Below are 22,812 nucleotides of genomic sequence, written 5' to 3' on the forward strand. Positions count from 1 at the left end.
GATCTCATGTCAAGCATTCATTAAGTACATATTGAATATGGAAAAAAGGCAAGTGATGATTACAACAAAAAAAATCCTGGGGAATGCTAGTGTGTGTCTGGAAAGCTTATTCAACTGAGAATTCTTCTCCAATACATTTAGACTGCTAAATAATTTAAAACAGGATTAGTCAGTCATGAGAAAAATCATGGGCTCTTCCCAGCAAGAATTCATCAGTGATGCAGCTTTTTCAGCATAATCTATTGAATAATGTCTGTGTATCTGCACCATAAGACAATCCTGTGCCTTAGTGCATAAAATGATTGTCCTGTAGCTCCTTGTATGATACATGGGAACTTGTGTGACAGCTCCATACTCACTCAGCTGAGATCTACCCCTCCTGCTTCCAAGTACATTTCATTGAAGAGGGAATGGTGTGTGGAGCTTCTTGAGAGAGACATGGTTTTACTGTAAGCTTCGAGTGAAGGACATTGTAAATCTCCGTGGGTGATTAGAACACCAAAGTAAAAGCATTCAAAGTGAGATCTGAGCTCTGGTTGTGTTTGCTTTGTCTTCACGAGCAAAGATTTTGCAACACTTTCTCTTTGTGTCTTTTCTCTTATTCTTTTCATCTTTTCAATGCCTTTTAGTTACTTCTAATGTGTGCTTCCCCATTCCTTCTCCAAACGTTCCTACCAGTAGCTACAGAAATGGCATCCCTGTAACTTTGCAGGGTGAAGATAATAGTTGACTGGATATAGAAAGCTGGATGGAATTTTATCTATCCGCTCTAGTACTTTTAGTCTAATTGTGCTTCGCAGCAGGGAAAGCAAAATTTGGCCTATTAGTATTAAAAAAAAAAAAAAAAATCACTAAAAGATTTCCTGTTCTGACAGATAACAAGGCAGCAAACACTGCAGACTCTAGTTTTGATGCTAATTAGTTAACGGGCATTAATCTAGGTAAAGTTCTAACAATATATTTAACACTACATCTGAACACAGGGAACACACGTTGAGAAGTCTGAGCTGCATCTCTGGTAAATATTTAGCTGTGGAGATGGATTTGATTTCCCTCTAATTATCTACCAGATTAAAATAAATGAAGCATCTAAATGAAAGTGAGTTTTAGAAGTCATCCTAAGTACTTCATTAACACGGAAGATTAATAGCTCAGAATAATTTCTAGTTTCACTTTTCCTCATTTTTATGGAGTTTTGATTATTTTTTTCTCCGTCCTTTCATGTTATATATCACATTGAAACATAAGATATGTTCAGTCAGATTAGTGCAGTTTCTCATGCCATACATACTCTTAATTTTTCCATCACTATTCCAGTCTTTACATCCACCAATCACTGGTAATTATCTTGGCAGTGACAACAGTCAGTCACTGAAAATCTGTAGTGACATGGGCAGAGGCCTGGGGAGCTCCTTCAGGAATCAAGGGAGGAGGCAGAGAATCAGCTGCATGTTGTGTGCTTTGTTTTACTTTCTTATACATCTTAAAAATAAAAGTAAAAATGTCCAGATAAGAATGTGTTTAAAAACAAGCAACCCAGAAACCCTCTTAACCCTCTTTTTAATTTTTCCTAATAAAATCTTGCAGGACCCTAAATGTAGAGCCTTTTTTTCCCCTGCCTTTGGTTCCTAGACTAGTTCTCTTTTTCTTAGGCATTCTTAATTCAGAACTCAAGTTTCACTCTTAATTAAGAACTTAAAACCTTTAATAAAATAATATGGAAGCTGCTAACCCTTTGCTTTGGGTTGTGTGGCAGTACTGTCTTCATAGATTTTAAGGCTCGAGTAGAACGTTGCAGTTGTGCAGTCTGATTTACATGGAACAAATGCGGTAATTTGTGGCTGAGCTATTTTGTTGGAAAGCCGGAATTTCATACTCCTCTGTAAAACTGTTAAACATTGTCAAACAAAGCTTACTTTCTTCTAGCATTAGTAGAGAGCTGGTTCAGGGGCTAGCGATGGCAGTCATGTTGATTTCTGTTTTGAACATCTGTCACTACTAATTTCTGAATTACCATGGTGTTTTTTCCAGCTTACATTTTATAAGCAATTGTAGCTCTTTTGACTTGAATTTATGATCTAGTAAAGACCTTTGGTACCAGCTGGTCACTGTATCTCCAGGACAGAGCTTTCTTTTAGTGAGAAATACAGTGTGGAGGGAGAAAGGGGGGAAAAAAGTGAGGAGGGGAAGAGGAAGGAAGGGGCAGGATGTAGTTTGAAATGAGTATCATGTAGAGTGGGGTGGCACGTGTCTCTTCACAGGGCTAAGTGTGCATGTGTATCCACATCTGTAATAGGCAGTGTGGTCAGAAAGGTTGGCTGCACTCAGCTTAGAGTGAAATACTTGACACATAATAGGGTAAAGGGTTGGACTGTGCTCCATAAAGCTTCATGCAAAATTATTTTTTTCAGAAACACTTTAGTAGTACATTTGTTTAAGACTTGCTTCTTGCAGCGGAGGTACTCTTCATCTGTAGAAGGATTTGAGCCTAAAGGAAATTTCCACAATTAAATGAGTGGTCTAATGAGACCAAACAGCGTTTGAAGTAAATCAGCATTACTTGATAGCAGTTTGAAATAAAGTAATAACAGCAGTTTGAATAAAGTAATCACTGATGCAAATCATTGTTTATATTGTTCTTCCAACAGAAAATCCACTTCAGAAAGCTTTGCAAACTTTTACTTTGTCTGATTTTGAATCTCTATAGTAGTAAAAGGTTTTAGTTTCTTTCTTTGTTTAATTATTAGCAATTCATTTTTCTTAAATCTAATTGCGTTAGAAAAAGGAGTCTTAGCCTTGTATACAAACATTGTATATTCATAGAATCATAGAATTCTACACAAATATTGTATATGCTCCACTGGATATTAGATGTAAATTATCTGCTCATAATTACTAGTCATGAGTATCATTTGGAGTAGGTCTGCTCTGGATGTGTTAGGAAGATCACCTATAGCATCTCATCCATGCTAATGATCTACTTTCCTGTTCTGTCAAAAATATTGTTGTCCTAGTTTATTAATGCTAATTAATCCAGAGATAATAAGAGAATTATTTATATTTGTGTTGCTCTTGTTTATTCTGCCCCAGTATGATCTCTTGGATTTACATGCCTAGTTTCTTACATATTTCTCGACAGAAAATAAGCATTTTGCTCCTTTGACAAGGAGGGCATAGTGTTATGACATGTTTATCATTATTAGAAATATGAGCTGCTCATGGAATAGTATCTGCTTTATACTTGTTAGAGATAAAGGTGCAGCCCCCTAAATAATATAAAGACTTCTATTCAGCAGTGAAATAGCTATTGACAGAATAAAGAATCGAAACACTTTGGAAACCAAATGTAATTTAATCTGTGGCTGTTATAATCAATTCATTGTGTCCACAAAAAAGACTTTGTTTTATTACCTATTCTGGTATTGCTGTTTCATTGGTAGTTTATCTTTTCTTGAGTGCTTATTCTCTGTTCATATATTTTTTTTTTTTTGTATTTGAATTCAGCCTTGAAATTTGTGATGTTCTGATTATTTTTTTCTTCTTTTTAAAATATGTCAGGTATGATTCTCTTCTCTGGATTCCATGGCTCTAGCAAATGTCAAATATGATTAACCAATTTCCTGAGCACTAAGAGCCCCAATGTGGTCTCTCTCAAATTTTTTGCAAGATCAGCATGCAAACACTGGCTAATGTCACTCTGTTCAGAGAGCACCCTGTAAATACTAATGTGTCAGCTTGACTCTTTTTCTCTAAGCATTATGTAGTTAGGAAGAAATTCTAGTCAGGGTTTTGTGGAACTTAATATACAGAATATCGCACTCTTTTCTTGCACAAAACAAGGTAATATGTTCTCTCTACTATATGGGATTACACATCTTTCCCACATTAAACAGTTTTTCCTCTACAAAGGAGGAATGAATTGTACTGAAAGTCTTGTTTAATTCGTGTCATTTTCCAAATCTAAATGCTGCTCTTAATTCCTTGATATTGAGAGTCAGTTTCATATTTAAAAAAAAAATAAAAAAGTAAAAGAGGGTGGGGTGAGAGAACAGGAAATCACCTAGATGGCTAAATTTCTGTTTTTTTTACAGGTATTTTAAAAATAGTTTCCTAACCTCCCCCAATGTTTGTTTAATAGAAATATGAAAATATGCCATGCAAAGAATATGATCATCCTAGATTTTGATGATGAATCATTCTTATTATTGATTATGGTGTTTATCTTGCTACTCATATTCTAAGGTTATAGTTATGTGATGGGGGTAGTTTAAGAGGGTCAGAAACTCAGTGCATAATCATATGGAGAGGCTGAGTGGGATAATAGTGGTGTTGCATTTATTGCTGATCAGAAAATGGCTGTTCTGCAGTCCTGTTGTAAGGCATCTTAGTTTCTGCTTATGTGCATAACTCTATTACGTTCTGCAGTGATTGATTACTCAGGGTAGTCAGTGTCTTTGGCATGATTATATGGAGTGAGTTTAGTACTTAAAAAAAAAAAAAAAGGTAAAATAAGCACATAATAATACTAGCCATGTTAACACTAATATTTTGGATTACATTTGCTAATTGACTTTTTTAGCGGAATCCTACAGCTTTAGGTTGATTCCTGTATTCCTTTGTTATCACTTGGAAGTCTGGTCAGGTTTTCAGCTATTCAAATGCTTCTCAAGCACCACCTCTTCATTCCAAGCCTTATTTCTGCCTGAGAGTGTATAAACTCATATGAATGGTTTTTTTGAGATTGATCTTTCTACTCTGGTTCATTTTGGAGGCTGACACAATTTTTTTCTCCATCAGTCAAAATGACCGAGCATTCATATTCAGCATCATTCTGCCAAAGCCCTTTGAAAGTACATTGAATTAGACCCTTTGTCTTTCCTAGAGGGTTTTTTGTTTTATTCCTTCATCAGGCAATCTGCCAACTTCAGTATCAATTCTTGTCCATTACATTAGCCCATGTGGCTTTTGAGGAGTTAGACATGTGGGGAAGACTTTTAAATTTGATGTTTGCCAATGTTACTTCAGTTCAGATCAGTGAAACGTTAACTCTGTTTTTCTGTAAATTGGGGAGTATTTATTTCAACTGCTATTTCTCATCCTGCTCAAGAAGAACTATCCTCAACTACTCCGTTCAGTTTTGTGAAGCAAACCTTATAGGTGCCTTGATCTTTGTTCTCTGTTCTTGCAATTCCAATTATTTCTCTGCTTCATTGTTAAGAGCTCTTAACCTTGTTGCTATTGATTAGGGCAGGCCCTCTTGGAAATTGTACAAGCTAGAATGTGAGATGTCCCTCCTTGAAGTGAGGGGAAGGATCTGTTAGTGCTTGACTCGCAGGAAAATTTTATATTGGCTTTAAGAGCTGCCTAAAGGAAAGCAGCTCTTTCCTTTCCAGAGGAGTGCTTACTACAACAACAGAAGATATAATATTGAGTCCAGGACAGTGGTAAATAACTGGAATGTGCTGTAGCAGCAATCCTGGCAATTTTCTTTTGAAAGTCTGCTGATACAAAGAAAATCAAATCTTTAAGTTTGTATGTGGCTGTATTTCCCATGTAATCTGAATGGTTTTAATTGACTAAAAATGCATAGCTTAAATATACACGAGCAGTAATAATGTCTCCTCAAAACCTGCTATAACTATACCCCTTGCATAGGTACAGGAGGAAGTCAGTGGTTCACCCCTTTGATATTTTTCTCTATCAAACCATTACAGGAAAAGTTGGTTTTAGTAGTATATGAGGTCAGTTTATATACTGTTGTTATACAGAAGTATTACAGAAAAGCTTCATTTTTCTTCTTCGGAAGATTTTAGGTCTGATTCTACGCTCCAGTAAATATCCCTGTAGGTTACTAAGGTTTGCAAAGAATTCTTTGTTTTGCCAACCTGACTGTCATTAGTTATATCTTTCTTTTACTTTCTCCCATACAGAGTGCTTAGAGTTACTACATTTTCTGTAGAATATCCTATCTTGGATCATGACTTGCTATTTTGAACATTCAGCTTGTTAGAATTCTGGACAACAGATTAATTTGTTTTTTTCCATTTTAACCTTCACTGCTGGAAAAAAAAAAAAGTGCTGTTACTGCATAATATATTTTTGCGTGTTGCTCTGTGTTCATTTGCTCATACATTGGATTTTAAACATATCTCGAATGTAAAGACTCTATTTTAACTTCCATGTAAAGAGTGAATTCAGTCTTATTTTGAATCCCTTGAAATGTCACTCTGCTGAGGGACAGCTGGATTGGCTTGGAAAATCCAAAGCAAGCAAGCTGATGACGGGTCCAGTTCCATTAAAAATTTAATGGGCAAGAATTGATAGGAATTGCAGAATTGTAAAATGTTTAGTTTTCAGCACTGTGAAAGTAATTGATCCAAAAATGTAGTGCTCTTTTGCGGTAATTGGCGTGCAGCAGTGCCTCTGGCTCTGGTGTGAACCTTTGTCTGTTTTTGTTATCAAACTGCGAATGGAGACCAGTTTGTCCAATTAGACTTGCATCCTAATGTTTTGAGATGCAGCTCGTCTAATTGCTTTTTTTTTATTGACATCTGTTTTCTTTCTTTTTGCTTTCTAAATTTTCTGGTGAGAAATAGAGGACGGTTTGAAAATGAACTAAGGAATGTGACCTGTCAAGAGTGATTGCACTTTGAAATCTGAACTTTCCAAAGATTCTGATATATCAAAACATGCTATAGCAATTATATCCCTTAGGTATTCACATAGTCTTACATTTTAAGTTGATCATTAGGAAGCCTTCTTGCTTCCTGTTCTCTTGCTGTGATTCTCAAATGCAAAGGAAGCCTTTGTGATAAAATACATAGCAAATAAGGTTTTTATCAGGATGTGTCACTTTAGTCTTTGAAGATTACAGCAACTTCTGTGGCTACACTACAAGGTCTGCCCAAGAAGGGAGGTCAGGAATACAGTAGGGTGGCTGCTTAGCTTCCTTCCATGTGGCATAAAAATGACTGTGGAGGCAGAGAACCTTAAATACATCTTTGAATTCAATTATTTGATTACAGATTATAAATGACTCTTAATGGAAGTAGAATCTGGTTTAAGGCACGCTGTATTTTGCATCTCACATAACCGATAGCAGTGACTGACTGGGCAAGAGTAGTACGTTGAATTCACGTTGACGTAACAAGAAGCCTGATAGTAAGGCTTTGTGGTGCTTGGAGGCCATTAAAGCTTTGTTCAGTGATAGAAGAGATGTCTGAACACCTTTGGTCTGTGCTCCTGCTTTTACGGAATTCTAAGAAAATAATGCTTTTGTTTTTTTTTTTCCTCTTAAAACAAACAAAATCTCAACATAAACTCTGCAATACTTCAGAGTATTTCTGGGAGCCTTGTTGAATACAGAAGTGTGCTGTGTCCAGCCCTGCTGATGGCAAGCTTCAGCTGTAACAAGTGAGAAGTCAGATGAGCCATGGTCTGAAGTTTGCTGAGGTTATGCTGCATAAGATATAAAACAAATAGTGATTTTGACCTTATTTATCAAGTTTTTAAGTGCATATTCAAGTGCTTTGCAGGGGTACCCTTCTGTACCTTAGAGAGAGAAAAATTATTATAAGTGAAAGGTAATTCATCCAGAGTGGATGAATCTGAGATAGAATCATATAGCACTCTTATAGCTTTTTCATACAGTACAACTTCCATTATTAACCTATAGTGAAACACTCCTTTGAATGAAATTTGATTTTCACAATGTTAGCTTAATTGCCTTGTCTAAAATTAAGGGTACATTTGCACTTGACATTTTTCCCTTTTACCTTATTGGACATAATGCTAATGTTGCCCAGAAGCACTTCTTTTACATTCATTTTTCCAATTGGCCTATAACATAAACTCTAGTAATTTTTTAATTTTTCTGTAGTCTTCTTGATATTACTTCCTACCAGATAGTTTGCATAAATGTGTACAAGCATTTACTATAAAGGTAATTGTACTGTACAATTGTATTGTACAGTACAGTGTATTTGTGTATATATTTATGTATGCATATACCATGTGCATGTGTATCTGTACGTTGTGTACGTAAAGCTACTACTGGCTGTGACAGTTCTGATTGCATGGAGTCTGTGGGGTGAGCCTTGAGTGCTTTGGTGAATGAACGTTTTGGTGTCAAATCTTTGTAAGTTCTTCATGTGACTGCTGAGTTGCAGTGTGCACTTTGTTCTCTCAGGCATGGCACAATCCACAAACAAATTGATTTTAAAAAATAAGATTTCACACAACCCAGAAGATGTTACAACAAATCGATCAGCCAAGAACATACAAAAGTACATCAGCTTATATACTAACAAAAGAAACAAATCATTTCTGTGGCGTAGGGCTCTTAGGTCATATGACAATGTTTTATTGAGGTAAGAGTAAAATGGAATAAATTTATGCATGGGCATGGATTATATCTCTGAATCCCAGTGGAAAGTTCTTATGTACAAATGTATTCTAAGAATTATTTTTTTGCAAAGTATTTAAATGTCACATTTGAGGATGGGAGAACTTTCTGTAGCAGATAGTTGTCAAACTTGATGCAGCTGTGAAATATCGAACTAATTAAATGATATCATTACCCAAATCCAAGTAATTATAAGTAATATGATATAAGTCATTAAACATTCATTGTTCCACTTACCAGTTGGAATGGCATTACATGAGTGTTCACTGCTCTGGATCCGGACCCTTGCTGTAAGTGAGCAGCTCTGTCCATGCTGTCCTTTCCTTCCCTTCAGGGTTCTTGTCTTTGCCACAATAGATTCAGCTGTATCAAGTATGTCAGGAAACAGCCAGGATATGGGTCCAGCTTCCAGAATGTAGTGCTTTTTTCCTTCTTACTGAAATACTGCAATTTGTTGGGACAGATTTGAAAAATTATATATTTTCCTGGCAAAATATTTACTTTTCAAGACTTTTTTTTATTGTAACTATGGGGTGAATGAAAGCATTTACCTAGCTAGCATTTGTTCTTAAATAGACATGTAAGGAGAAATGAAGGAAAAATGGAGATTATCTCAGATTTTTTGCAGGAGCTTTATTATTCTCATCAGCTTCTGGCCATCAGAAAGTTGCTTGTTCTCAGATACTGCACATAATGAGTATGAATATTAGATCATAACCATATCTGAAAGCTCTTTCCATATTCCCCTGTCTATGCTCAAATAATAAGGGTGAGGGAGTGCAAAGTAGGTTTTTAAAGGACGGCAAAATTAAGTGCTTGGGATTTTGGCTTGACTTAAGCACAGGCATTGAGCAGAAGAATAACATTTTCACTCTTACAGATATCCTTCAGGTGTCAGTTCTGCAGAATCCTGGTTTTATTACATCAATCACAAGCAGCTTAAGGCTTCCAAAAACATAGTCACAGACAGATGTTGAGCCTGTCTGGGGATTAGAAATATCCTCTTCCATTAAGTATAAATTAACTTAATCACCAGGTATGAAAGATAAGCAGCATAAACATCATTCCCTGAAGCTTTCATTAAAATTAAAATTCTATTTAAAACTAGGCTTGTATTTTCTATGACTTGATCCCCCCTTCAAAGAGATTATATCTGCTGTAAATTTTTACAGTGACAGAGTGACAGAAATTAATGTATTGGGGGCAGTGATGTTCTCTATAATTTAACTTCTGCTTCTAGTCGTCTTTTAGAAGGAGAGATGATTGGCTTATTTTTAAATAATAATTGGTCTCTAGTCTCTGAAAAAATTAGAAAGCAATAAAACTGCCTAGCACCCAGTTGCTGCAAAATGAAAGCAAAGCCACATGACTGAACAGCAGTGTAATCATCACTAGTGTTATTTTGTGTATGTAGAATTCAACTGCTTAAATAGGAGGATTACTACTCATAAAATGCATTTACATAGCTGCTTTCTGCTCCATTGGATGACAGGGTAAAGCTCCTTTTCTACCTTAGCATAATTGTGACTGCTTTCTAAGAATAATTTTCATATGGGAAAAAATACCTTGGGGCCTAGGGTTGTTTTTTTTTTTTTTTTTTTTTTTTTTTTTTTTTTTTAAACTGTTCTACAGTAAAACACTTAGTAGTCTAATTTAATGTTGGGTTCAATATCTTATCAGGCTTTACAACTGATGTGTCTTTGCTATGTCCTGCTATATAGTATTTTTAAGGCACACTTTTCTAAAGAAACAAGGGAAACTGGAGAAATAATGGGGTATACGAGTACCTTAAAAGCAAATAATAAACACAGATAAATCTATTAGGAATAATGAAAGCTACTGCTCCCACAAAAATATAAAATATTGGGGACTATAATTAATGATTTTTGTTCTGCAGTATTTTTTTTGGTACAGTGGAACAAGTCCTTCCATGCAGGTTTTGCATTGCTTGTGTGTTAGTTCATTATAGTAGTGCCGTATTTCCTGCAGTACTCAAATAGGTGACAGGGAATAGCATAAGCATTCAAAATGGCTTTTACATTAAAAGCAGCAAATCTTTAGATAATACTGACTGATATTACCATTGTTCTTAAAATGAGAAAGCTAGAACTAAAGAATCTCAATAATGGAGAAATAATTTTTTTCAGCATATTGAATGTGACAATCCTCAAAAGCATTTCTTCCCTTAGAGTGCTACAGAATTAAAAACGGGTCAAGTGCCACTATGAGACCCCCTTAAATATTTATCCCAGGTATCTGTTTTGCATCTCTAAAGGATGCCTCTCGTCTCTGAAGGATGGTGTGCTGCTTTATGGCTTCCTTTCATCACCTCGCAAGGTCAGAGTTTAACCAAACCAGACTCATCAGTGTCACTGGTTGGCTAGCAGGTTTCAAACGGTTCAGTAGACTGAGGCTTAGTTTAAAATGGCAGGGGAATTAACTCAGCCTTTCTGACTTTGCATTTGCATAATAGCCTTCTTGCAAACTTAAACATCTCTCTTCGTACGTGTTTCTTTTTAAAGCACACTTGAAAACAAGCCCTGGCTGAGCCAGAAGATGCTAAGATCACAAGCACCTACATGTATATTGTCTAAAACATTCCATCAATACTGGAGCAAATCCTCACATGCTCATCAGGGCAGATAAAATCCACTCCAAACTATGGAAAATTCTTCAAATAACCAAATGACCCAGCTTCCGTACTGCTGAGCTTCCTCTGTATCAGTGGTTTCTCTGGCTGGCTTGTCTTTGGAAGTTTCTGTGGTGTGTTGTCAAGGGAAGGATGTAAATCTCTCTGGTTCCCTATGCCCTGGTATTTTGGGGATGGCTGTAACGGTGTTAGCTGTGCCCACACTGTGAATGTTCTATGAAACCTGAAAGCTTGTGTCTGGTACGGAGTTCTGTTACAGGAGGCTTTTATTGCTGTAGCCTACAAGGGTAAACAGTGGGATGTTGAATGATGGTAACTACGAGGGGACAGAAGAGACTGTGTCTGTGTAAGCCAAAATGGGAAAGTTGAACACAGTGAGGCTTTGCTCCATCTCATATTAGAAATTCTGAGCAGTGCAGGATTCAACCAGGTGTTCTGTACAGCTACACTGAAAGGTAAGTGATAGGCTTTGAATATACAGCTGCAGGAAGCATATCACACTCTCTCTGGCTGATGTGCCTTGGCCTCGTAGTCAACAAACTGCGTTTCCTTCTGGACACAGTGTGTAGGACAGCACATGAGCTTGTCTTAAGTTTTAAGTTTGATGTAGAGGCTCCGGTCTGCTCTGTGTATGCTACGGAAACGTTCAGAATATTCTCATCCATCACTTTGTATCCCCAGTGCAGAGCAAGTTGTTTTCCACACTAGGTTTCTGCATCTTGGAAACTCTCAATAACTACAGGTGAAGAAGACAAACTTCAACAGCCTCCAGTTTTTGTTCAAAATCTATTTAATCTTTAATGAGAAATGTTCGTTTTCATAATGAATCTACCCAGTCTGACGAGGCAGCAAAGCATCCTTCTCAGAAAGGGGACTGAATGTCTGTGGACCTTATGGAGTATAATACATTGTAGACAAACAACGCTCACTGGACAGAAAATGGAAAGCCTGTAACTAGGAGATGCTGTGTGAGAGATACTTTGATTATGGTGATGGACTGCAGGGCTTTCAGTTGAAGTTTAAGAATCAGGTAGGTTGTTCTGTTTTTATTAAGCGAATGGTAAGACTATGGAGTACATCTTGAATTTATCCTTGGATTCAGGAACAAAGTTAGTGTGCTCCGTTTCTTTCACCACTCCAGAGTGAATGCAGATTTGGCCTTGATAAAGGTGCAGGCAACACTAGACACAGTCCTGCTTCCAAACAAGGTTAAAATGAGGTGATTTGACTGCTTTATTTCTTTAATCAAGATACAGATGGTTCTTCTGTAAAAAGAGATGGAAATTCTGACTACTGTCAGCACTCTTCCTGTTTCCAGAAGGCATATCTGCTTCTTTTTAAATGGATATTATATGATGTCAAGACAGTTGACTGCCAACAAAACAGTGATTATCAATCTTTATTTTTTATATGATTGATTCTGCTCTTTGGAAGGTGGACTTTTGACTGCTGTTGCTCTGATTGCCTCAAAGCATTCTTAAAGCATTGAATAAGCCATTTAAAAGCAGTAATGTTTCTAACAACTTCTAAAACCCTACTCTTTTGGGGTTTAATATTCTTTTAATATTTTTTTTCTTTACAGGATTTAATTATTGTTTTGAAAAGAGGGAATATTAATGCTACTGAAACTATTTTGTGAAAGAATGAGTAGAAGATGAATATGCAGTTTCTTCGAATGAAACTAGCAAGTGGGTGGTTCAAAACAAAAGATGCTGATTTTTCACACAACGTGCAGTCAAACTGAAACTTCTGCTGTTGCGTACTGTGAGTGCTAGAAGTGTCTCTGTGCTAATAAAAGTAATCGGATTAGTTCATAAAAGAAAGTTCATGAGTGGTTGATAATACAAAGACATTGTTCTGGCTCTGAATTACTGTTTCCTAAATGATTTACTTGTATGAATGCACACAGACACATCCATGCATGTACCCTCCAGTAGCACACACGTACCTATTTCTTGGGAGGTCCGTATACTGCAGTGATAAATGGATGGATATATAGATTTGTCATGCAAAATCTTGTGTGCTTTTAACTTTAACGTAGTCCTTGCTTTGAGAATAGAGGCTCAGCTGAGGGAATAATTATAGCTTTAGAATACAGAACATACTATTTTCTTCTATTAGGTAAGTGGTTGTCAGCTGATTTAAAAAAAAAAAAAAAAAAAAGCTTAACTTTTATTTCTAGCAATGCCCTAAATGTTAAACATATCAAGTGAGCATTCTTAGAAACATTAATATTCCATTTTTTTAACTAATTTTACTCTGAACTGGAAAGCTAAATTTTCTATACAAGGATACAAAATGGTGTGAACGTTGAAGCCTTTGATTAGTGGTTGCAAATTTGTTTGTCCCTTAGCAACTTGTATTTACATAAAGATTAAGGCTGGTCAGAATGAAAGGGATAGGACATAGATGGAGAAAACATTAATAAGTTAGTACTCATGTATAAAAGATAAGTAGTCTTAGATGTTTCCTTAAGCTTTATTAAAATTGAATTTCTTTTTTTAAAGATGCAGTTAATATTTTTCCATGGCTGATCATTTCTAAAGAGAGGTCTGTCATGAGCTGCAGAATTAGAAAAATTAATGTATTGAGGTCAGACATTAGTATGTAAATTAAGCTTTGCTTTTATTCCATATGGCACCAGAAGCATTACCTTATAGTTGACCTTTCATTCATTTAGCCTGACTCAGCTGTGTCAGTCAAAACAATTAATTCTGAGGAGCAACTTTAAAGTGCAGGGCTCAGCTTTCTTCTCCTCCCCTTGCCTGTTGGAAAGCCCATGAGAAAGGAGCTGATGGAGAAAGTCTCTGTAAGTTTCCCTTCCTAGAGATTCGTTTCAGCAATTTGGAGTTTCTAGCCCCTTCCCCACAACTCCACTGCAGCACTTGTCCACAAACATTTTGCAAGGTTTTCAGGGAGACTAGAGCAAAGCATGAGAACCTTGTGTGTTGTACAGGGACTCCCGAGATGGAGTCCCAAACGACGTAGTAAGTAAGATGCTGCTTGGAAGTCATGTTCTGGAGTAAGAAAGAACAGGATGGTAAGTATTGCATAAAAGTTTTTTAGTGACTTGAAGTGTTCTGTATATTACAAAAATGGTAATTCTGTATTTGCCATATGACTGAATTAACAATAGAAACAGAGGTGAAAATCCCTCATAAATGTTCACTGCTGTAGTACTTTGGGCTGTATTTCTGCTTCTTGTAGCTGTACTGACAGTGCTTACACCCGTCTTTAATTGGGTGACCCTTGGGGAGTTATGTCATCCAGCTTACCCTTTTGGTGTGTAGATGGCAGATGGCACCTGAAATACAGAAGAAAATGTAATGGTGCATTGCAACAGAGTGTAATTTATCTTAGCACTAGGGCAAAAAATATGTCATGCACTGTTCCCTTGCAAAAATGTGCAGATCACAGTAAAACTCTGTTTTTATGGATCCTGAGTCTAGCTGTAATATACCTAGCTAGGCAGTTTTTCTTAATTAGATGAGACCACACAGAGATTGGGTGCATACAACTATGTTGAAGAGATACACAGAAAATAAAATTTTATTGAAGTACTACCTGTGGAAGCAGTGGAGAGTTACACTCTGAACGCAGTGTGAATGCCTGCAGTTACGGTGAAATTGCACCTTAACTGCACTGTTACAGGGAAACTGGTTTTGAGTTTTTATCCCTGATCTCAAAGGAAGCTGTAGGTTCTTCCTTTCTGTGGAGGAAGAAAATAAATTCTAGGTGGCAATTTAGATCTTCTGCTCTATATTGAACAATATTCTTGACTATAATAGAGTTTTTTTTTCTATGAACAGAAACAGTTTTCTATTACCATAATGCATATCGAACATTTAATAATTTGTCTCTCTCCTTTCTAACAAAAAATTTCCATTCCTCCTACATCAGGGAGATGGGATCTTCCATATTTTTCCCACCACTTAATACCTTCCTATATGTAACAGCAACCAAACAGAACTGGGTGACAGACCTACTTTCCCATGATTTGGGAAGAAACAGAAACCATTACTTTTGCTATTTATTTTTGGTTTAGGTACTGAATGGTATTTTAAAAGCAGAATGTTGAAAATAGTCTGAAAAGGGAAACTTAACTGAGAATGTATCAGTTTATTTGGAGCAGGACCAGCGATAAATAGTGGACTTTTTTTGCAAAGAGAGTTTATTATTAATAGAAATGTCCAGATTAAGGGGACTCACCATGATGATCCAAGAGATTCCTTTCATACCTTGGTTCCCAGATGTAGGTAGATGTCTTTACAGATATTCTCACTGCCTCTGTACATATTAGCTATTCCACAAAATGCAGCTGACTATCTTGGACAGAAATCTGAAAGAAGACCCTGAGAAAGACAAACCTGTGTACTCTAAACAGATTGTACATCGTTGAAATTCATAGAGATATCCTTCAGGTGTCAGGGCAAAGGTGAAACTGATTTGAGGAATTGAAGTGAAGACTTTTCCCTGAATTTTTATCACAATAAAGGTATAAGTAAAAATATCAGAAGCATAGATCGTCTAGTTGCCATTGTGGAGGTGGGCTGGCTTACACTCACTCCTGAAAAGTGAACGTGTGCTCTCGAGTGCTGAAATACCATCCTAATGCATCTTATTGTCAGCTCTCCAGATATCTGTGTGGTTCAAAGCATTTCCTCTAAATTCACACAGATTGCTGTGGCTGAGTTTGACTTTCAAAATATTCAGTAGAAAGGTAGCCTGTTGATGAGAAGCCTTGATTACTTGCAGAGGAGAACAGATATTTGGATCGGACATCTAACAGGAGATACGGCTAGTCTGTGACAGAAACAGGAGAAAAGAACTGGAACACAAGATGAGAGGTTTGGGCTATCTGTACAGGAATACGATTTGATCGGCCCCCTTGGTGTAATAAAAAATGTTAGTAGTGAAAGCCAGCAGTAGATCAAACAGATTTTCTGATGCTCAAAAAGCCATTTGGTATTGGTTTAGGAGCTCTTTTGAGCTAACAGTCTAATTCTATTTCAACGTTTCTAAATCCAAAATACTACTGCGTTTACCATTAGAAAGCTTTCGGGATTTTTCTGAACAGCAGCACATGACTACAGTTCTGCAGAGGCTTAATTAAATTAGAGTTATGGTACAAACAATGTAACCTTCTACATGGCTTCACACTTGGTCATGTCCTAGTTCATCTAGATGAAGTTTGGAATTTTTAAATTTGTGAACAGACCTCGTAGGATTCAAAATAGAAGACAGCATAATTATTTTCTTGGCTGTGCATACTCTGCCTTGTTTGGCCTCCAGAAGGTACTTGATGGCAGTGAAATCACTGTCCAATCTCATGTGAAGCAGAATGAAATTAGGAATTCATATTTTAATCTTTAACTAAAGACAAATGTTACGTTATCTTTCTACTTTGCTGTTTGCAGCAGAGGAATGTTATTAAAGCATGGCCTCAGTTTTTTTTAAAGACTTTTTAAAATCTTTCATTTATCAAAAAATTACTGGTACTCAACATTGGTGAAAGCCAGTGTGATTACAAAAGAAGTACCATTATTTGAATATTTTTTAACAGTATTGCTGTTACCAGAAGAGAACTCCCTGAAATGCAGCGTGACAGTCCCCCAGAGCAGTGACGGCTTAGTGCTTAAAATTACACAAACACCAAAAGAGGCTGAACACAGATGCTTTTCACAAAGAACTGTTGCAGCCTCATCTTTGCAGTTCATCTAAACAAACCTAGAGGTGGCATGTGCTGCAGGGAGAAGTTTCTTGCATGGTTTGGTGCTGAGCAGCCACAGCTGGGCTTGCAGCCTGCAGGTGGTGCAGCTGAGGGCGAGCTGCTGTCATCTGTAGGTGTCAATGAGCAAGTTCAAAGCCCAGATTCTATGAGAGCTCAAAATTTGGCTCCAAAAGTGGCTTTTAGACATTAGATATCACAGCGTAATTCACGCTTTCTTTGCAGTCCTTACTTTTTTCCTTAGTGTTAACGTTGCCATACATTTATTTTCATTATGCCTCTCACTGGAAGTTAAAAGTATTACTTTGAAGTATTCTAGACTGAAAGAAGACAGCGTGTCAATGGATTAATGCCTTTCAGGGAAACTTAGGAGAAAGAAGGCTAAAAATCCCACGGGGATATTTGGTATGGATGACTGACTACGGGATGGCTGGAAGTGGGCTAAGGAAAGCTGCTGCCTTTTAGAATCAGAGTTGGAAGGTACAGATTTGCTGTAGATTTGACTTGATAATTTTTAAAGTACTGTGGGTGGATAATAACTATGTTGATTGTTATTCTCTGTTGGAACAGAACTTTATGAAGGACACCGAATCTGCTCAGGAGCACAAAAGATCAATGTAGTAAAAGCACTAATTTTTAAATATGTAGTGTGAATTATACTCCTAATGATTGTACTTAGAAAAGCGACGGGAAAGAAAATGAAAACCTGTGTATACTTAGAGGGTGCAGCTATCAGACTTTCTGAGCTTATGACAATAGCAATCTTCAATTTTATTTAGGTGTGTCAAAAGCAGAAAAAATGTAAAAATGTCATGCTGAATAAACATGATATTCATTTCTTAATCTTTGTCTCAACCAGCTTTATTTAGAGAATTTGGCAACAACAATGAAGATGAAATAATATATTTTGACAGTATTCACAGGGGATTTGTAGAAAAAATAATGGGATTGCCCAGAAATTGTCTTCGGACTTGTGGCTGTATGCGTTTATGTGAACTGTATCACTTCTGAATATACTGATAGAATTTCTTCTTTGCAAACATATCTTAATGTGCTTTTTGTTCCTCACTTATCAGGGAGCATAGGAGCTTCTAAACATTATTGGAAAATAAGTTTAAAAACAGCATTGGATTATTATGATCTCTAAGTATTTCCCATTAAATGCTCCATGAAATTTCTTGTAACTTGCTTTTTAAACTAAATTAGTTTGCTGGTAGTAACAAAAAATAAATAAATGCAGAAAGACAACTATTGAATCTCGCAAGGGTAAGGTTAACATAAGATGCAATTATTTTATGCTACAGATCTCAGACTTCAGAGCATGTGTCAGAAACAAAAGATGAGCTACTGGATGCAGGACCAGCAGACGGACTGGAATATGATACCAGTAAAACTACGGAGGCAGGCCTGCCTTCCCTTTGTCTGAAGCAGGTGTTTCCAAAGTATGCTAAGCAGTTCAATTATCTGCGACTTGTGGACAAAGTGGCTGCGTTGTTTATCCGATTTCTTGGTGTAAAAGGGACGACAAAGTTGGGGCCAACAGGTTTCCGAACATTTATAAGGTTAGTAATATGTCCTCTTTAGGAATGGAATGAGGTGTAGCACGGAAGTTAGAAACTCAAAGCCCTACTAGGAAGCAGTACTGGTACTGCCACTACTGATTATTTTCAGTTTTTTGGATTAAAATAGGCCTTAATAGCTTTACACTTTTAGCTGGTAGATTTAGTAATAGCTTTTAAAAGAACTTTTCCCCTTAAGTTCCATTGAAACATTGCATATTAAAAATAATATAAAACATTACATATACTTCCAAATTCCCCAAATGCCTGACCTATGATTGTGTCTAGTAGAAATGTGGGTCTGTGTTCGACAGCAGATCAGTAGTACTTTGAGAGACAGTATTTGCAGTCCTTGTCAGCATGTCATGCTTCTAGTAAACCCCAGGAATACAATTGTGAAAAAGTGACAATTGAAATTGGGTCACTTGAGATCTGATTTTGCTAGCTATGGGGCCACAGCTCTCTGCCCCAGGCCAAAGTAAAGGATTTCCAAGTGCCAGTGCAATGCATTGTGCACTAAGGATTTGCATTATGAAATTGCAACTTGCAGTTGCAAGGAACTCAATTTATTTTTTTTTCCACAAACTTTTAATTTTTTTTCATTCTTTTTTTTATGGATGAATCTGTTCGTGTCATGGTACAAATATCTCATGTTCTGCTTCCATTGACAGTGACAAAATAAATAAGCAGCAGATGTAGTCTTAAAATATAGATTCTGTTTCTGTGCAGATGCATTTAGTATTCAGGAATGAATATAAACAATTTGATTTATACAAATTACAGATATATAGAAAAATACTGAAGGCATCTGCTCTATCTACAGACCAGTGCAGGATGTTTTCCAGTTCTGTATTTTCTATTGTTCGGTCCAGCCTTAACTTGGCACTTGTCAGATGAGCACAGTATAAATGCCAACATTTTCTTTTAATAATATTAAAATAAATTGTCATATCATAATGAATACTCTTTGCAGTTTCCTCGTGCATGTTAACTTAAACTTCTTAATATTAGCAAATATTTTTCTTTATTTTCCCCCAGAGGATCTAAGTCAGTTGTCTGGCCTCTTTCTGAAATGCTGTCTTTACTGCTCCTTTCAGAAAGAAGATTGTTTCTGAGATGTGTTCTGTCTCACTTTTCAAGAATGAAATGGCACACAAGTGTGATTTGTGTGTATGTGCAAACGTGTGGGCAAGTGGTTGCAACGGTTATCACTCAAACTTTTGCTAACCAAAATTTGTCCCCCCCCTTCAATGATTTCTTCATTCAAAAAAAAAAAGAGAGAGAAACACATAGTGAGGCTCTTAACATTTTTTAAAAGTTATTTTTATTTTTGGACTATCTAGGCCACATCTGAGCTCTCTTCTGTTTTAAATAAGCTCTGCTTAGGCTACTAAAAATTAGGATTCTTTTAAATTATCTTTTTTTTTTTTTTTTTTTTTTTTTTTTTTCTGGCTAGAACTTTTGGCCAGCTCTTTGGCATGTGCACTGGTTCCATCCAGGCTGCCAGACATCTGGAAATCCTGGACAGATGGCTAATTCTCATCTACTGATCAACAATATACTGTGGGCTTAGACCACACAAGTCAGATCTCCCACATGTGCTTATCACCAAATGCTTAAGATGCATCCAGAGATGCTGCGGTTCTCTGTGCAGTGCTCAGTAACGCATAGGATAAATCTGTTCAGTGTTCAGACAGGAAGAAATGGTTCTGTGCCTGAAAGCTTTCCTCCAACCCTTTCCAAACAGGATCAGTCAGTCAAATAGAGTATTTCTCTGTGCAAACTCTGCTTTATGCAGATAGTCTGTGCAGGTTTGTGTTGGGTTTTACCATGTACCAATTACCTTCATTCTGCTATGGCCTCAGAAAGCATAGTAGCAACAGCCTCAGAGAAAGCTGTGTTTAACAGGTGGTCAAGTCTTATTTCTTATTTAAATATTCAGAACTTTTTGCTTGCTTGTTGCAAAACCAAGATAGACGAGTTAATCTGTAATCTGACCTGCTGCCTTTTGTTGCTAGATATTGACATGAGATTGAATGTGCAGATGGGGTTTAGATGCGTGCCTCCAACTGCTGATCCTGTCCAGAGCCATTTCTTGGCAAAGATGGCACTGACATGATTCGAACAGACAGCAGGGCTAGTTGCATATGTGAGATGTTCTGCATATGGAAAACACAGGGCCTTTCCCATTTCAGATATATACACCTAATGAACATTGGTTTGTTTGGCATCTGTTATTTGTATGTTCTGTGTGACTTTGTATGACTGTGTATGTTACAACGGGTGTGTACGTATGACACAAGTAAACTTTTCTTCCTGTTTTCTCTCCATTGCTCTTGCACAAATTTTTCTACCTTGGAAGTTTGGAAGTAAGCAGACTTCTTTTTTTCTTTAACAGAAACTGCAAACTGAGTAACAGCAATTTTTCAATGGCTTCGGTAGATATCTTATACATTGATATCACGAGAAGGTGGAACAGCATGGGAATTGATCACAGAGAATCAGGTAATGCTATTTTGTATTTGAAGATTCTGGAAGCTTTTTTTTTTTTTTGTATCTTTGGTAGCTCAAGCACACCCCAAACTTTAGTAAAGAATAATGGGAACAAGGCATGTAAATCTGAGGCACGTACATGTACAACAAATTGTTCTATTTATTTCTATGGCAGTTTACCTTCATAGATAGAATAGATGTTGGTTTTCAGTTTGTTTATTGGAACAAATCTTCTGTAAATCTTCTCCCTTCATATGCTTGCAGTTTTGCATGCATAATTCTTGTTGCTGTTTGCAGAGGAGCATTTAAAAACACTCCCAGTGGAACCTCCAACTTAATTACAGTGTAAGAAGATATGTTTGTATTAGAGTAGCTTACATGGTCTAGCAAAAAAATCAAACAAACAAAAAGCTGTGCAGGAGCTAGAAATAAATATGCTTAACTTCATTTTGATTTAATTCTGTTCTCCAAACGGGTTACAAATTCTGTTCTCAAAACGGGGACAAAGAAAACTACCCATACTACTTTCCAGAGAGTTTCCCCCTGCCCAACTGTATACTCCTTTTTTTTTTTTTTTTTTTTCCATTTGCATTGTCCTTGTGATGGCTCAGGGAAGGACAATAGGTTTCCGCACAAACTCCCACAGTGCTCAGCTATTAAATTGGCTCTTAGTAAAGAAGAATAGCAGCACATTCTCCTACAAGCACCCCTTGTTGCAAATTGTGCTTCTGTTTGTTCTTACAGGAGCATTAGTCACTTAAGTCACTTTTAAGCATTTTTGCATCTAATGTGGGTTGTAGGACTCAATGTAAATGTACTCAGAATGGCTGAAAGGCTTCTATAGGGAACTTACCCTAATGGAGATTCACTTGTCCTTGGACTTCTTCCTCCTTTCAGTTGGTCAGAGGCATTTTCTGCAGGAAGTTCCAGGTTTGTACCACAGTGTGACACTTGGAGTGTCCTTTCCATTGAGCAACCTCAGGGGGAGGTGCTATAGATCAGGCATCTAATTTATTTATTTTTTTTACTTCTCCATTATGAAAAGGCATTTAAACTAAAATATATGTTAGCCAAGAACAGTGGCTGTGGGAAGCTGTTTAATGAACTGTCTTCAGTTTACCTGTACGCACAGTAGAGTTCATCCCCTTTCACTTCTTGGGCTTATCAGACAGATTTTTCATAAATTCCTTTCAAAGGAAAACAACTAATTGAAATGTCAGTGGTTTCTTCTTTTGTGAGTTTGGCTCTTATCTTCTGCTCTCAGTAAAGGGCAGGCGTTCTTGGATGTAATTAGTTTCCCCTCAGTGAGAAATGGTTACAATAGCATTGGATCCACCCTGATAACCCTTGGGCCCTAGAACTGACTTTGTACGTGCAGATCAGCAAGATAACTTCCAGTGTGAGTATTTGCACTGGTGAAGTTTAGAAAATATTTCTCACAACAAAGACCTCTTCAAATCTAATTTTTGTAAATATTTGAATATATACTGTTGTCCTAAGTGGTAGCACACTATTGCTGCAGCACTAAAGGACTTGGAAGTGTTGAATGCTGGGGATGATACCGGGATGCCCCACTTCCTGTTACTTAATACAAATTGCATCACTTTTGTTTTCCTGACGTTACTAAAACAAATTATTTGCTCAAGAGAATAGGTGGTTACTAAACATCAACAAAGGGTTTCTTCTGTTGATTATCTTGTGGACTTAGGTTTTTAAAGTAAACATAAATGTTTCTGAAATAATACCAAGGTGTTAACATGGTAGGCAGCACTAGGGCAGCAGAGCATTGCTTGAGGGGCCCAGATTTGCTCACATCTAAAAATTCCTCGTGTTCCCCAGGTATATATATTCAGCCTTTGCTTTAAAAATGTGATGTTCTTTCAGTTTAAAGTCTGTTGTTTGTCCAAGACAAATTCTTCTAAATATGTTTGTAGAAGTTGGTTTTCGAGCATCTTTGTTTCAAAAAGTCATAGTCTGC

At 36.8% G+C, this 22,812-nt stretch overlaps 1 protein-coding gene across 1 annotated transcript in view; it reads left to right on the top strand.

The window, feature by feature from the left end:
* TTLL11 (tubulin tyrosine ligase like 11) overlaps positions 1 to 22,812 on the top strand; it is a 47,448-nt gene that overhangs the window by 17,043 nt on the left and 7,593 nt on the right. The window contains 2 exon segments of the mRNA XM_032200494.1: positions 18,087 to 18,344; positions 20,740 to 20,846. Coding sequence (XP_032056385.1) covers positions 18,087 to 18,344; positions 20,740 to 20,846 — 365 coding nt within the window.

Source organism: Aythya fuligula, chromosome 19 (genome assembly GCF_009819795.1).
Source record: "Aythya fuligula isolate bAytFul2 chromosome 19, bAytFul2.pri, whole genome shotgun sequence".
Taxonomy (NCBI): Eukaryota; Metazoa; Chordata; class Aves; order Anseriformes; family Anatidae; genus Aythya; species Aythya fuligula.